Source organism: Medicago sativa, chromosome 2, assembly GCF_051527215.1.
Source record: "Medicago sativa cultivar Bolivia chromosome 2, Bolivia_mono, whole genome shotgun sequence".
In the NCBI taxonomy this organism is placed as follows: domain Eukaryota; kingdom Viridiplantae; phylum Streptophyta; class Magnoliopsida; order Fabales; family Fabaceae; genus Medicago; species Medicago sativa.
This window is the reverse complement of record NC_140750.1, coordinates 49,219,993-49,236,099: the sequence shown is the minus strand read 5'-3', so window position 1 is coordinate 49,236,099 and position 16,107 is coordinate 49,219,993. Positions and strand designations below refer to the sequence as shown.

General features: G+C 35.1%; 1 protein-coding gene across 1 annotated transcript; it reads right to left on the bottom strand.

The window, feature by feature from the left end:
- Positions 1 to 201: 201 nt before the first annotated feature.
- On the bottom strand, positions 202 to 2,254 carry LOC146947137 (polygalacturonase). Its single transcript, XM_085744801.1, has 4 exons — positions 2,048 to 2,254; positions 1,410 to 1,733; positions 795 to 1,313; positions 202 to 676 (listed from the first exon to the last, which is right to left on the bottom strand). The coding sequence occupies exons 1-4, from the start codon at positions 2,165 to 2,167 to the stop codon at positions 371 to 373; spliced, it is 1,269 nt and encodes a 422-aa protein (XP_085600927.1). The 5' UTR covers positions 2,168 to 2,254; the 3' UTR covers positions 202 to 370.
- Positions 2,255 to 16,107: the final 13,853 nt, after the last annotated feature.

The following is a 16,107-nucleotide window of genomic DNA, read 5'->3' as shown; positions in this document are numbered from 1 at the left end:
GTACAATGTTTATTTTGTCCTCCTTGTATATTTCACATCGTTTCATGAAGCATTTTTTAATATCAGTACCATCCCAAGTAGTTTGGCTTCTTGAAAAAAAAAATATCAGTCTCAAGTATTTGGAACATTGTACAATTAACTTGTTTATTGTGCAACTTGGCAAAAAAAACAAAAAAAATAAACTTGTTGATTATGCAACTAAGAAATTTATTTGTTATATGAGAAGGGTTACAAATACATGACAGTGGTTCTAATACACATGTCGAGTTGTTTATTCCCATGAGACTATATTACTATCTGTCAACATCCTCGCATTATGGGGATGGTTTGTCTACTCTTCATAGAAAATGAGAAAAAAGAATAATCAAAATTATTTAGCAGGAGATTTTCCAGCAACTGGAGTTGCAGTTTTTGATGCAGCTGGAGTTGCAGTTGTTGATGCAGCTGGAGCTGCACCTGGAGCTTGACATACAGGAGCTGTTCCTGTAACTAAAGGTTTTACATTGGAACACTTAGCTGTGGTTGGTGCTCCATTGAATTTGAGATCAACATTATTTAGCTCGACACCATCACATGGTACGGCACTGCTGCAAATAAGAACCACTCCTTCTGCAGTTCCTGAGGTTCCCTTAACATTCTTGAATGAAATCTTGCTTAACTTTATTTTTGATGGATTCTAAACCATTGAAAACCATGCAAGAAATGAACAAAAGTTAGTCACTTAAATTATAGTTTAATTGTAACATAAGCTTATGCACATAAACAAAACAAGATATAAGTTATTGAGTGATTACCTTTTTGGAACATTGGTTCCATGGACAATACTCTTGGTCTATGATGACAGGGTTCTTGACATTCGTCATGGTAATATCTTCAAAATGTATATCAGAAACAGTAATTGTTCCCGGTGCATCAGGCCAAGTCTTGATCCTCACACCATTGTCGGTTGCTGTCAGAGTACAGTTCTTAATTGTAATCCCCTCTACATTTTCTTCAGTCGTAAACTTTCCAAGGCTTCCAACACTAAGACCATGACCAGGTCCACAATTCACACCTTGGACAGTGATTTGTTTACTACCATCACCTATTGAGACACAGTCATCTCCGGTACCGATGTTGGTGTTAAGAATTTTAACATCAGTTGATTTTCCCAAGTGGATTCCATCAGTGTTGGGACTGTCTCCAGGGGCAGTAATTGTGAAGCCATCAAATGTAATATTTTTGCATCCGAAAACCATAACATGGAAATTTTTGCTGTCCTTAGAAGTAACGCCGCGGACGATGGAATTGTTGACGAAATTAAAACCGAAATTCTGTTGAAATTGAACCAGAAAAACTCATTTAAAAATTAAATAGCTACAATTATTTGTCCATATGTAATCAAAATGATGATCAAGTAGATTATTTACCATGAAAACTTTCGAGTTACTGTTTTTACCACTCCAAGCAGCTGCAGGTGCAGCTTTTTTATAAACAGTTGCACCTTGACCATCAAAAACTCCTTTGCCTGATAAGGTAAGATGGTCCATATATAGAAACTTGAACCATTGTTCAGTCCCTTTTATTACACTAGGGTCTGCAGGTGCTTGAATTGTTCCATCAACTTGAAGTTCAATAGGGGCCTTACAAGGACCTTTAAGTTCTATTCCATTCAACTGGTATGTACCAGCTGGAATCACAATTTTTGCTGCAGTTGTTGATGCACATGCTTCATTCCAAGCACTTGTCAAAGCCTTATTATGAAAGAAAAAAACACATTCAATTAGAAAATAAATTGACACTTTATTTAGATTCCCTGCATTTTAAATAACACAAAGTCACACACATTAATTGATCTCAAATATCGATTTAAGATCGATGGAGTTACATTACTCATGCACCAATTCATCTTAATAATCTTCACAGTTAATTCGAGATCATTAAATATGTCACGCTTTATGGAATCCAAATCCTATATATATATATATATATATATATATATATATATATATATATATATATATATATTTTGTCTAAAATGTAAAATTATTGTTTTCTCAATGTATACCTGCCCGATATCAGAATTTGGTTTTCCTCCAAATTTTGATATGTCAAGAACCCCAGATTGAGCTGCACAAAAGTCAGCAATGAATAGGAATGAAACAATAATGGCAGTGCTGAACTTCATATCTCCTTTGATTATTGTTTTTTTTTTCTTTTTTTTTGAGAAATCTTTGATTATTGTTATAATGTTCTCTTGAATGAATGTGGTTTCAATGTAAGGAAGGAACGTTATATATACTTATGGGTGAAGCTTCAACACCATTAACATGCTACGGTGAGCAAACTATTGTCTAAATATGTCTCTTTCTTTTTTTAAATGTTTGGTTGTGTTTCGCGGGTCTATTAATAGTAATTTTTAGAACATGTCAACATAGGGAGTTAACTATTTGTATTAATTATAAAATATAGTAGTTAGTAGTATTAATTTAAAACAATTTTAAACAATACGAATAATTTACAATTAATAGGAATAGTCAACTTTCTATACTGACATATTCTAAAAGCAATTTTTATAATACTAGTATGGACACCTGTGCATGGGCTAGAACTTCGAATAGTTGAGGAAGAAAATACTTTGATGTATCAAGTGTCGGGTAAAGTTCAATATTTGAATAAAAAAGTGGAGGTTGAACAACAAATAATTATTAAATAATAAGAATATATTTAATAGTAAGGATGTTACAAAACTCGACATTATATCACATAATAACGATAAAATGTTTTTGATTTTTTAAAATAAATCCACCGGAGAAGAAGACAATTTTTCAGTGATCACATTAATAAATTCATACTCGTCGTTCAATAATCATAAATAGGAAAATAACAAAGTTTTCAAGATTCAACTCAAATTACAATAAACAAATTAAATCGTCATCCCCGACCCTAGTGTTACAGTATCAGAGCTCGTAGCGACTACATGCTTATTCAACTACTAATAACTAGACTAAACAGAGGGCATCCCCTCATCTCCACCTTCTAAAACATCTCATAGCTACTCCTTGGCAACCTGAATATTTGTACTCAAGGTACATCCACCATACAGAAAACAACACAACAAAATAAGGGGTGAGAAATCCTGCCATAACATAATAATAGGGAAAAGCACACATATTAAATAAATATCAAAATAATATAATCTCCACCATATCTTCACTCTTAAAAGTTATTATGCATAATCTCTTCTTTTCACAGATCACTACAACACATCACTTTCACACTTACAATCACCAAGCACAAAACGTCATCATATATATGCACATGGACTCTCCTATCGACCTATATGAATGTGGTACCCCTCCTACTCATCATTTTGCCAGAGTTATATTACTGGACTTTTCTCATCATAGTTTGCCAGAGGTATGTTACTGGACTTCTCCATCAGTCATGCATTCCATCAGTCTTAGACTATATATGAATGCATACAAATAAATTCGACATGTAACACAAGTATACACATATTCAGATAATTCACATATTAATGCAAGACTCCCACTAAAATGCACGACTCTAATGCAAACACACAAATCATCATCATACTCTTCATCATCATATATCACTCGTCATCGTTATTTGTATATCATTCTCATCATCATTATATACACCACTCTCATCTTCATCATATATAAACATCATCACTCTCATCATCATAATGATATAGTTATCGTCATCCTCATAATCATTAAAATATAAACATTATCATTTCTCATCGTATTTATTTGCTTTCATATATATAATATCAATCGTCATCACTCTTCGTCACATTATGGATTCCTCATCATTACTCTCTATCAACCGTTTATATCACCACCTTATCTCTTTATTAATCCAACCCTTACGCATGACTCATTTCTACGTCAACATCCCTCTATTTTATTTCCTTATTCATTTTATAGGAACACTCTATTCTCGCCTTTATTCTAGGCTCTCTATAAATTTTATCTCTGATATCATATCCTATTCCTCATTCCTAGTCTCAAGATGTTTTCTTATTCATTATCATCACATACAACTTACCCTCCCTATCTTATATCTTATTACTTTGTTCTGATGTTCATAGTCATCTATGCGTTATCCATTTCCTTAATCTTAACTTCATTCTAATTTAAAGTTATTATCTCACCTTATCATTAATCTCGACTTCAGCAACTTTCCTCACTAAGACTACATTATAATTCAAGGTTTCATTCTCTCGATACTAGTCGTTATTATTATCGTCAACCATTATACTCTTTCCTATTCATCTTGCCCTCTTCTAATCGATCCCCGTTTTATTCATCATTATCATCATCCCTATTATCTTTCAGTACTTAATATACAACTCCTTATCTTCCCTTACATTTTGTCTTAACGACCCTCACATCGTTTACAATCATCTACATTAGACTACCATATTCTCTATTCATTTTTACACCTTATATGTTATTATCTAACATTGATCTTAAGTTCTTTAACTAACTTGGCTCTTTTACTCTTTCACTTAACGGTATTCCTAAACTCATTATTGGTTTAAGGATATTATGTATAACTTCATCAGTTACTCGGAAAAGCACCTACTTCATATCTGCTTTTATCATCATCTTATACCCCTTTTACTAAATCGTGTGTTTTTAGACTCACCACGTACCCACACTATTTGCTTTATTGAATTCTCTCGTCTTAATTATAAACCTTATTTAGCTGGATATCTTTTCTCACTGTTATTATCACCACCGACCTTACCCAATGTTTTAACTCCTAATCGCAACATAACCCACTTCATCATTTACTCGTCACCCTAAACAAGATATGTCATCGGTATTACTCGTCATTCACAAACATCATTTGTTACATCATTCATCATCACCATTCAACAATTATCATCTCAACATAGATCTTCATCATACGACAGTAATCTCTATCATTAAACAACATCTTACACGAGCATATGTACACATCACATTCCTTTGTTATTCATTACTACAATTGGAATCTACTCTCGAGCATATGTACACATCACATTCCTTTGTTATTCATTACTACAATTGGAATCTACTCTCGTCATTCGTTCTCTTCATCCCTAAATTTAATTTACACACTAATGGATTTCTTAAATTCGCTACTACTTTTATATATGTTAAAGAGTCCACTAAAAGGATTGTACTAAAATTTCACTAACAACGCATCATGACCCAGGAACGGTGCTTAAATCATAACTCAAGTTCTAGAGGGATTAATAGATTCCATCCAATGGTAAATGAAATCTAAAACCTTTATATACATATTTCATGAAGAGATCTAAACCCAATTCGGTATAGGGAATGGTGGAAAGATTGGTTTTCCTGAACCTAGGCAGATCGTATGGCCGTACTAAACCCTTCATAGTATTTTGATCATAACTCACGTTGTGGATCTCCTCTTGAGGTGAGACACAATTCATTGGAAAGATAACATCCATACCTACAACTTTCATGAAGACACCTAGGCTCAATGCAGAATAGAAAAGGGTCAAAAAGGCACAAAAACGCAACACGCACAGTTCTAACAGCACAAAAACAAGGCACAACAAAACAGTCACCCATGAGGGGCTGCCTTGCTGCGCCCAGGCGTGGGCAGGCAGTAACCGGTGACCTGCGCTGCAGCTTTATACAGTTCCGGTTTTGCCGTTTTGTTCATAAAAACTCAACCGTTAACCCGATCTCAATTCCGTTTTTGCCTACGTGTTTTACTCAATTAATCCTATCATACTTTTCTGAAAAATCATATTTTTACATCCCAAAAAACCAGAATCACTTATTGTCCAAAAACACTCAAAATTACTTCTACTCGAAATCCCAATTTTCTCTCAGCGATTTCTCGTATTTCAACACCACCTTCTTAATTCGTTCGTCAGCAATCTCTAATCACAATCTCGTATCATATTAATAACTCCTACCCTAACCTCTTTACAGCTCCACAAATAAAAGAAAAAGATAAACCCTAGAGATGAATAGATTCTCTCCCTTACCTCGAATCCGTAGAAGCCTTCGGTTTGGCTCGATGTTGCTGCACTAGAGTTCCGCTTCTCTACCTTTGCTTCTCTTCTCCCTTTTCTCTAATCAACCAAAACTGATTTCTAATCCCTAATATTCCTATTTATATATGGGTTCACTAATCTCTATAATTCCCTTTCTTTACTACGCACTACTCTTTTACTTCTCCCCTCCCCCACTTATTAAAATCTTACTTTCTACACCCACGACTCTATTTATTTTGTTTGGACTCTCCTTTTCGTTCCTTTAAACTTTCTCAAACCACCTCCCACTCCACATCATTATTTCTATTTTCTCAACAACAAAATAATACCCAAGCACAAGGAGCATCAACAATAATAGTAATCAAAACTCCACCTATTAAACATCGTAGAATTAATTTAAAAATATGAAATTGGGGTGTTACAGCGGAGGTTGTGCTTCTTGGTGGTCTATCACATTAATTGAGAGATGTTAATCTATCAATTGTGAGTTAAAATTCGACATTGGATGCAAGAATAGATGTTGAGAAACATATGAGGGAGGTTATCCATATACCTAATGCTTTAGGACTTTGGGTGAAAAAATGATGTCAATCTCACTTTGTGTTGTTTCTCTTTGACTAATATGATGATACAACCCAATGTAGGTTCCCATAGAAGTCGCAACATTTATAATGATTTGTTTTCTTAGTTTTTGGGTGTTATTTTTTAAATTTTTTATCTTAAATTTTAGCTTTGGGATGTCATTCGCTTTCAAGCAATTTTTTATTCAACCTCTATTATTTTATATTTCTTCACTCTTCTTTCCTCTGATTTGACAATGGAAAAATGTAAACTTGTTCTGCCACGTTGACAAAATACATGCTTATTAGACATTTTAAATTGATATAACATTTTATAATGAATCTATTACTTTGGTAGCATAATTACCCAGAATTTTCGATTCCTTCAACAAATTCATAAAATTACCAGCAACTCATATTATCAATTATACTGTCACGGATAAAACACACTCTCCTTAGTTTTTTCTTCTTATAATTCTTCTCTTGTTCAAATTCCTTTTTCATCTTCTTTCTTTTTCTAATTTACTTTATATCTTCTCATTAAAGAAAGGAACAAAGACACCCCTATGTGAAATAGCCACCAACTCACATTTTTACCATGTTATTCCTCTTATCTTATTTTGCTATCTTACCATATCATAGACACAAAAAATCTCACACTTAAGGGAGAGATGGTAATGTGTCATTTGTAAGTAAAACTTCTACATTGGATGCAAGAGTATATATTGAACAACATATAAGTTAAATGACAAATATACCTAATGTCTCAAGGTTTTGGATGAGATGTGGTGTCAATCTCACTTATGGGGTTTCTCTTAGCTAAATGTGATGATCAAAGTCATTACATGCTCCATTAGAGCTCCAAACATTATGATAAATTGTTATCTTAGTTTCGAGAAGACCTTTTGAGCGTCGTAAATGATGAATTTCAAGACCCTCTGAAAGTGATGATACCGAGAAGAAAGGGTTTGAGTTCTTAGATATGTGCTGGATCATTTTTGAGGGAAAGGGTTTGTGTGAGAAATTAGGGTTTACGTTCAGAGGGTGTCGGCGGTCGATCGTACGGCGGCGGCAACGTTTGAGAACTTAGATCTGTGCATCATTTTTGAGAGAAAGGGTGTGAGAAATTAAGGTTGAGGGATATGCGTACGCGTGTTTCTAATTTTTGACAAGTAAAAGTGGGAAAGTGGAATTTTCATAGGGAGGCTTTTTCCCTTCAGGCATTATTGCCACTGTCCAGTTTTTTCCCTTCAGGTATCCTATCTGCCGATGTGAAGACATGATGTATATTTTGCAATAATTACAAAATTGCCACCGCACTATATTCAACTTCAGGTAATTACTGACTGAGGTCAAAACCATGATGTTAAAAATCTTTTTTCTAGTAGTGGGATGTCCTTTGCTTAATTTTTTTTATACTAAATATAAGTTTTTGGATGTCGTTCACTTTCATGCAATTGCTTTTATTCAACCTATGTTCTTTCAAATATTTCCACTCTTGAACTTTAATATTGTATATGGTAACCATGGTCCCAATCCTAGATAATAGAAGAGGGTTGTGTTTGCATCTGCAACAAACATAAAAAAAAAAATGAATCTTTATAGCCAACCCCACTTAATGGAATAAGGCTTGGTTGTTGTTGGTTGTTATTGTACCTTCACTTTTAGTCTTTGGTGGAACCTGACAATGAAAAATACAAATGTTTTATGTTAAGTTGACAAAGTGATATTTTAAAATGACGTGGCACTTTTTTAATTGAGTCTATTTTTTTTTTTTTGGTAAAATATTACTCATAAATCTCCATCTTCTTCAACTAACCCATAAAATTATCAATAACTCGCTTTATTCCTAATACTTCCACGGATAAAATACAAACTATTTTTTTCCTTATCATTTCGCTCATGTTCAAATTTCTTTTTCATGTTCTTTTTTTTTTTTAACTTTCTTTCTCTCTTTTCATTAAGTATAGGAACATAAACCTACATCCGTTAAACCACCATCAATCCACCGTTTTTACTATGTTGTGCTTATGTCTGGCCTGATTTGGCTATGTCACCAAATCACAAATGCATCAACTCTCACATTTAAATGAAATATGTTAATGTGTCAATTTTGACTTAAAGTTCCAAAGTGGATGCAAGAGTAGATGTTGACAAACATATATGTGAGATGACCAATATAAGAGTATATGTTTAAGTTTTATATTAAATTTAAGGTCTAGGATGCCGTTTGCCTAGTAATTTAAATCCCTTCACTTTTGGTCTTTGATGGATTTAATCATGGATAAACTCTTATGTGATTTGTTGAGTTAACAAAAATACTTGTTTATTAGACACATTTAAATGTTGTGATGTTTTTTTTTTAATGGAGCCTAAATTTTTCGTAAGTTAATTACCCAAAAATCTCTAACTTCCTCAACAATCCCATAAATTATCAGCAACAATGTTTATTCTCTAGTATGGACACCTGTGCCAAGCCCAGTCTAGTATCATTCTCATTTGTGTGGTTGATCTCTGTTTCAATGATTGTATCATATCCCAATTTGACTGTGAGGAAGCAGAAGAGGTTCCTAGTGGTAGAACCCTGAAGTGGATATATAGTCTCATACTTGAGGAAAATAAGTTAATATGTCAATTCTGAGTTAAAGTTTCATATTGGATGTAAGAGTATATGTTGAGCGACACATAAGTGATATGACTCATATACCTAATGTCTCAAGGTATAGGATGAAGATATGATGTCAAACTCACTTAAGTGGATTCTCTTAGTCTAATGTAATGATCAAATTCAATGTAGCATCCCTCGAAAGTCTCAACATTATGATGAACTATTTTTTATTTTTGGATGTCATTTCTATAATTTTTTTATTTAAATTTAGTTTTTGATATCTTTCTCTTTCATGTAACTTTTTTTATTCAACCTCTATTATTTAAAATTCATTCAATTTTAATCTTTGGAGGAAAATGACAATGGAAATTTGCAGACGTGTTATGTTGAGTTGGCAAAATACATGCTTATTATACATTTAAAATTATGTGAGGTTTTTTTAATTAGATATAGTTTTTTAGTAAAATAATTACCTATAAATCTCGTACTCCTTCAACAGACCTATTAGATTATTGGAAACTCACATTATTCCCTATACTCTTACAAATAAAACACACAATAGTTATTTTGTTTCCCTTATCTTCTCTCATGTTTAAATTACTTTTTCATATCTGTTTATTTTCATTTAATTTCAAAAAAAAATTCCTCGCGAAAAAAATAAAAACATAAACCTCCCTCCATGAAACCACCACCAACCAACCTTTGTGCCTCTATTGAGATAAATCTGCAAGTGCATGGTTTACCGAAATAGTAAAAAGAGTATTTTTGTGCAAATGGGCAAAATGGGGAGCGCCTATGCTATATTCCGGTACAAGATCTTCTAATTCTTTGCACAAGATATTTTTGTGTGAGATCTTCATATTTTTGGCACGAATCAGCTCCAATTCTCCTTTCTTTTGCTCCAAGACTCAATCTTTTGAATATTTGTTCCTCAAATATAATAACTTGCAATTGAAGTAAAATAACTCTAAAAGGAAATAAAAACATATTAAATCTAAATAAAATAAACTTAAATATTATATAAAAAACACTAATTTCCGACTCATTATTGACTCATCGGCCTCCTTTTGACATTATTTGACTATGTCATGTAATTAGGACATGAAGAGCTTCACATGTTGTGTCACCTCCAACTCCGACCCACCTTTTTTACCATGTTGTGTCTCAGTTTGACATTATTTATCTACATCACTAAATTATAAATACAGAGACTCTCATACTTAAGAGAGAGATGTTAATGTGTTATTTGTGGGTTAAAGTTTCAGATTGGATGCAAGAGTAGATGATGAGAAAAATATGTGAGATTACCCAAACACCTAATCCATTAAGGTTTTGGATGAACATGTGACGTCAAACTCACTTTTGTGAAAATTTCAAACTCATATAATTACCACAACTTACTTTATTCTTTATACTCTCACAGACAAAACACACTACATATTTTTTTCACTTATCATTTCTCTCATGTCCAAATTTCTTTTACCTATTCGTTTTTTTCATTCTAATTTCTATTATCACTTCATATGAAAGAAATGAACATAAATCTCCCCCCTTTAAACCACCACCAACCCACTTGTTTAAACATGCTCCATTTGACCTCCTCAATTTTAGCTTTTGAATGTCATTCTCTTTGTTGCTATTTTTGTATTTAACCTATATTATTTCAAATTTCTTCACTATTAATATGTAGTGGGATCTGACGATGTAAAATGTAGTTGTGTTATGGTGAATTCACAAAGGCTTAATTGCAGTTTTTGTCCCTTAAGTATCACGATCTTGCAATTTTGGCCCTCTTTAAAAAACAATAACAAATCAGCCCCTTGCAATTTTGATTAAGTCAATGCATATGTGGCACCCATATCACTTAAAGTGAGGAGCCAGGTGTGGCTTTCAATTTCTTGGGGGGCCAAAATCGCAAGATGTGATGATACTTAGAGGGTCAAAACTGTAATTAAGCCTAATAAATAAAATGATATGGGTGCCACGTATGCATTGACCCAGTCAAATTTAGTCTGGGGGGCCAAAAGTGCAAAAGGGGGTAAACTTATGGGGCTTATTTCCTATTGTTTTTCATAGGAGGCCAAATGGCAAGATTGTTATACTTAGGAGGGAAAAATTGCAATTAAGCCATTCATAGAATACATGTTTAATAGACATTTTAAGTGAAATGTGATATTAATCTCATTTGTGTGATTTCTCTTAGCATAATATGATGATTGAGACTCCCCCCGAAGTCCCAACATTATGATGAATTATCTTAGTGATTGTATATCATTTGTTTAATTTTTATAATCTTAAAATCAAGTATTTAGATGTCATTCATTTTCATCCTATTTTTTTATTTAACCTCTATCATTTCAAATTGTTTCACATTTTGTCTTTGGTGAAATGTGAAAATGGAAAGATGCAAATTGATCGTACCTGATCAGAATGTGACTACTGGTGTTTTGAATGCGGTGGTTGAAATGGTGGTGGAATGCGTCAAGAATTCTTCTTGGAACGGCAGGGGGAGGGGGTGTACTTGCAGGCACTCCGACGCTCAAGTCAGTAGAGATCAGAGAGTGAGGGTTAAGAGGGATAGATAGCTTCTACCTTAGGGACTGCTAAGAGTCCCCTATATATAGAGGTGGAGGGCTGTAGAACCGTTTTGATGGCACATCTGCGTCTGGCGGTTACGAAATCGTGGGAAGTGTAATCGCCAGAGAGATTATTGCGGGAACGTGCAAAGAGACGTTGTGGTTCGTTTTGAACCAGTCTTGCATGCTCCGTGCACCCCCTCATGGTGAAGGGGTATGTCGCAAGTAATATTTCCAGACTTGGTGTTTGGGCTTTGGATTTTATTGGGCCTAAGTAAATGGGCCTAAGATCCTTTTGGTCGGTCTAGAACAGTAGCCCCTAAGTCGTTGCTCTTGATGAAGAGTGATGAATTACAGGTGGGCAGGATTACTATTCGTAGACAGTCAAAGAGGATAAGGAAAACTTGAGCTCGTTGATGACACTCTGTCATTACTAGTTTTGTAGACATTTTTCATGTAATTCTTAGGGTAATTCATCAAGATTATGAAGCTGAAAGCACTCAAAAATGAAGATTTCATATTGCAAACACAAGTTCAAATCGGGCGCTGAATTTATACATTCGGGCGCCGATTTTTAGCCACAGGAATGCTGATTGAGTACTAGAAAAATCGGGCCCCGAATTACAGAGTTCGGGCACCGATTTGCAACTTCTAGGACGCGTTTCTTGTGAACTCAGGCTCCAAAATTGTGACTCGGGGGCCGATTTTGAGCAGCCTATTTATAGAAAAGTGGGTTTCTGAATTAAGGGTTCACAAATTTTGAGACCTAAAGGCATATTTTGAAGCAGAGACTTTGGAGATCTGGTGGGCAACGATCAAAACAAATAGTCAATCATCCAATACATGTATGAATCTTTCTTTTTATGTTAGTTAGCTTATACTTTAGCTATGAGTAACTAACTCTTTTGTGGTTAATCCTGAGATGAATCTGATGTAATCCTATGGGAACCCAAGTTTGTTGAACTCCTTTGAATTTCAATGAAAGTTTAGTATTTATTCATATTACCTTGTGTTTAATGCTTTTTGTATGTTTATCATCGACTACTAACCCTAGCTTTATGAATATGCAAATTGATCATAGATATTGAATGACCACTAACTCTGGCTTTTAACTCTGAACTAGGTAATAGGTTTAACCTAAGTAATCAAGCAAGAGATAGATCATTATTAGGTTATGACATAGGGATTAACGTTCTTTTAATACCTCCAACGGTTTCGAATTCACTTAAAAGATTAAGAGGTTGTCACTTGCAGGGAGAATTCTAGGTCAAGAGATTGGGTAGAATTACTAAGTTAATTTGTCGTGAAACTAAATAATCATTGTTTGAACTAGGAGTGCAAATTACCATAGGAGAACTTCGGAGGATTCGAAGGACTTAACCATAATTCTCTCAATTTTCTAAAACCAACTTTTATTTGCTTTTTAATCAGTTTATGTTACAAAACTACTCAACTGCCTCGGGCATCAATATAAATATTACACATCCTTTTTAATAATGAAATTGCTAAGTAGAAGTTAAATACAGTCCTCGTGGAAACGAATTTTTATTACTTCGATTGAATTTGGTTCACTTGTCAAATATTCATCACTTGTCTCCATGTATTTACGCTTCCTCGGCTTCCCGTGATAGGGACCGTTGGTTCTAACGAAATTACTTTGCAAGTTCTCCGCCAGAGAAGAGGTTGAGCCGAAGTGACGTATGGGAACGCCTTGGATTTTGTGAACCGTTTGTCTTGGATAGCTTGAACAATCATGAGGATAGGGCAAGCACATGTGGGAACACGCTCGCTATTTACTCAGTACGTTTGTCCATGGCCAGACAAGTTCAATAGTTGGATGGTTTGTGTTTGGCATACGGATGCTCGTTTTGCCTCTAGTCATATGGAAATATTCCCTCGTCAGGAAGCTTGGTCGATTGTCATTCCGCAATTAATGCCCACGTCTCGAGGGAATGATTGAGGAGACATGACATTTGATTTCCAAGTGACACATATAAAGGCTATTATGGTACTCGAGTACCTAATGCCTGGAGAGTGTTCTTGGTTTGTGTTTCGAAGGTGTCATCAGAGCCGTTGATCACAACCTGATGTTTGAGGAGCCACCTCCATTAATCAGAGCTCTTGGATGGATGATGAGGTTTGATCTGGACCATGGATTTTCCAATTGAGTGGAGAGTTGTATGCGAAGGAGTGTACCAGATTGTACCTGCGTGACCTTTGAAAGGTTTTTTGAATTAGATATAAATAGTTCAAACGCTTGTTTGGAACACTTTTATCATTTCACGTTTTAGAAACTCTGAAAAACTTCCAGGAGTTCTTTTCAAAGGTGAAGTATTTCCAGTCCTTCCTTCAACTTCTCACTTCAAGTCCGTTTCTTCATCCATTGTAACAAGTAATGCTCTGATTACGTCCTTTCCTTTTGTTTTCATGGCTGGCTTCTATAGTTTCCTGTTTAAGAAACCATAGAAATGCATGTTTTTAGGGTAGAAATTACTCCGACGCAATGGTTTCTGCTATTTGTTATGGTGGTTCCCACTGCGCGTAAAGAGTCTTAGGAGTTTTGCTGTCAGTTTTCTGTATTCTAAGAGAAAACATTGGCGACAGGCTTTAGTTTTTCTAGGGTTACGCCTACTTGTCGTCATGCACTATCGTTGCGGTTGCTCCCCGTGTCTGACCTAATTGAATTGCTGCTTATGTCGGCAGAGTTTTTTGAAAAACCTTTTCACGCGACGATCAGACCTGTTGGTTTGAAGGAGAGATGGGTGTGATCTTTTGGGTTGATCCTCTCTTTGCTTTTTCCTTTCAAGTTAGATTGTGGCAAGCAGTTCAAACAAGGATAGTGGGGCTGTGCATGCCGATTTTTGGGTGGGAGCGGAACCCTTGGAAGCGGTTTCGCTCTTTTCGTCTAATGGGGCGGCGAAGTGGGTTTTAGCTTCCTTTCTCCGCCTTCCAAGTGAGCGTATTTGAATGGATGTAGTTGTGTACTTCTCAACTGAGCCCAGATTCCTTTGCCTATCTAATGGCTTTTGAATTGGTGTGTCGCGTCTTGCGTCTTCCTGCTACCAAGGAGTTATTCTTCGCCATTTTCGTCGTTCAGCGGGGATTGGACAAAAATGGCGGGCACAATTGGGTGTCCTTTCGTCAGCTTAAGGTGTTGTTTGAGGCCTCAATAGTGAGACAACAAAGTTCCAGAGAAGATTCTTCTTGGACAGGCCGCGCACTGAAGTGGCGCTGAAAGTAGTGGAACGTCCCCTGAAGAACTCACTGTTTAGTTTTATGTTTTTGATGATGTTCCTTATCATAGCTTAGATAGTTTTATGTTTTTGATTAAGTAGCATATTAAAGCACCCTAGAGTCTATATAGTTTGATCTTAATGTTTTGTGTCGTTTGATAAAGTGTCAAAATTCATTTTAAATCAGTTTGAATCGACTCATTATAGTCTGAATCGATTCAATGAAGTCTCTAACTTTATTTGAATCGATTCAGATTTATCTGAATCGATTCATGCATGCATTGTCTCTTTTTTGCTTAAATCGTCTCACAAAACTCTCTGACTTGCATTGAATCGATTCATACGATGTTTGAATCGATTCAATCTTCATCTGGGTACACTTGAATCGAGTCACATGTACCTTGAATCGTATCATCCTTCATACTTCTCTGGTGTGGGTCTTTTTGCTGTCTGAATCGATTCAAACATTTAGTGAATCAATTCAACCTGTTGTTTTTGTGCAAAAATTTAGTCTTATCACCTCTCTCTATAAATAGTCTCCTCCTCATAACTCTCAAAATATTGAATCATTTGCATCTATTCTCTCTAGGTCTTAAAAACTCATTGCTCATACATTCTTAAAGATTAAACATTTTTTCTTAGAATCACTTTGTCTTTGAGTGTGTAGATTCTCTAGGGTGCTAGTAGGGATTCTAAGTTGGTTCTCTCAAGAAGATTGATTGGGCTTAATCAAGGCTTCAAAGGAAGTGAATAATCTCATTCCACCTCCAAAGGACTTGGGGGTCTTTCTAATCGTTCTTGATATCGAAGGGGTTAATTTACCGGACGTAGCATTGAAGACTTGAGTGAAGAGTTCGAAGGAGTGCATGGGTAATTCATGGATCCGAAGATTCAAGGAGCACCAAATTCAAGGGGTACTTGAAATTTGGGGGAGCTTTATTTTACATAGGAGTTGAAGAATTAGTGCTTTAATTTGAAGGAACTCTTGTAAACATTGTAATCAACTTTTCATACATAGTGGATGACCTTGGTGAAGGCGTACTTCATCAAGTAGAGTAGAGGTAGCCCTTAGCGAGGAAGAACAAAGGTGAACTAC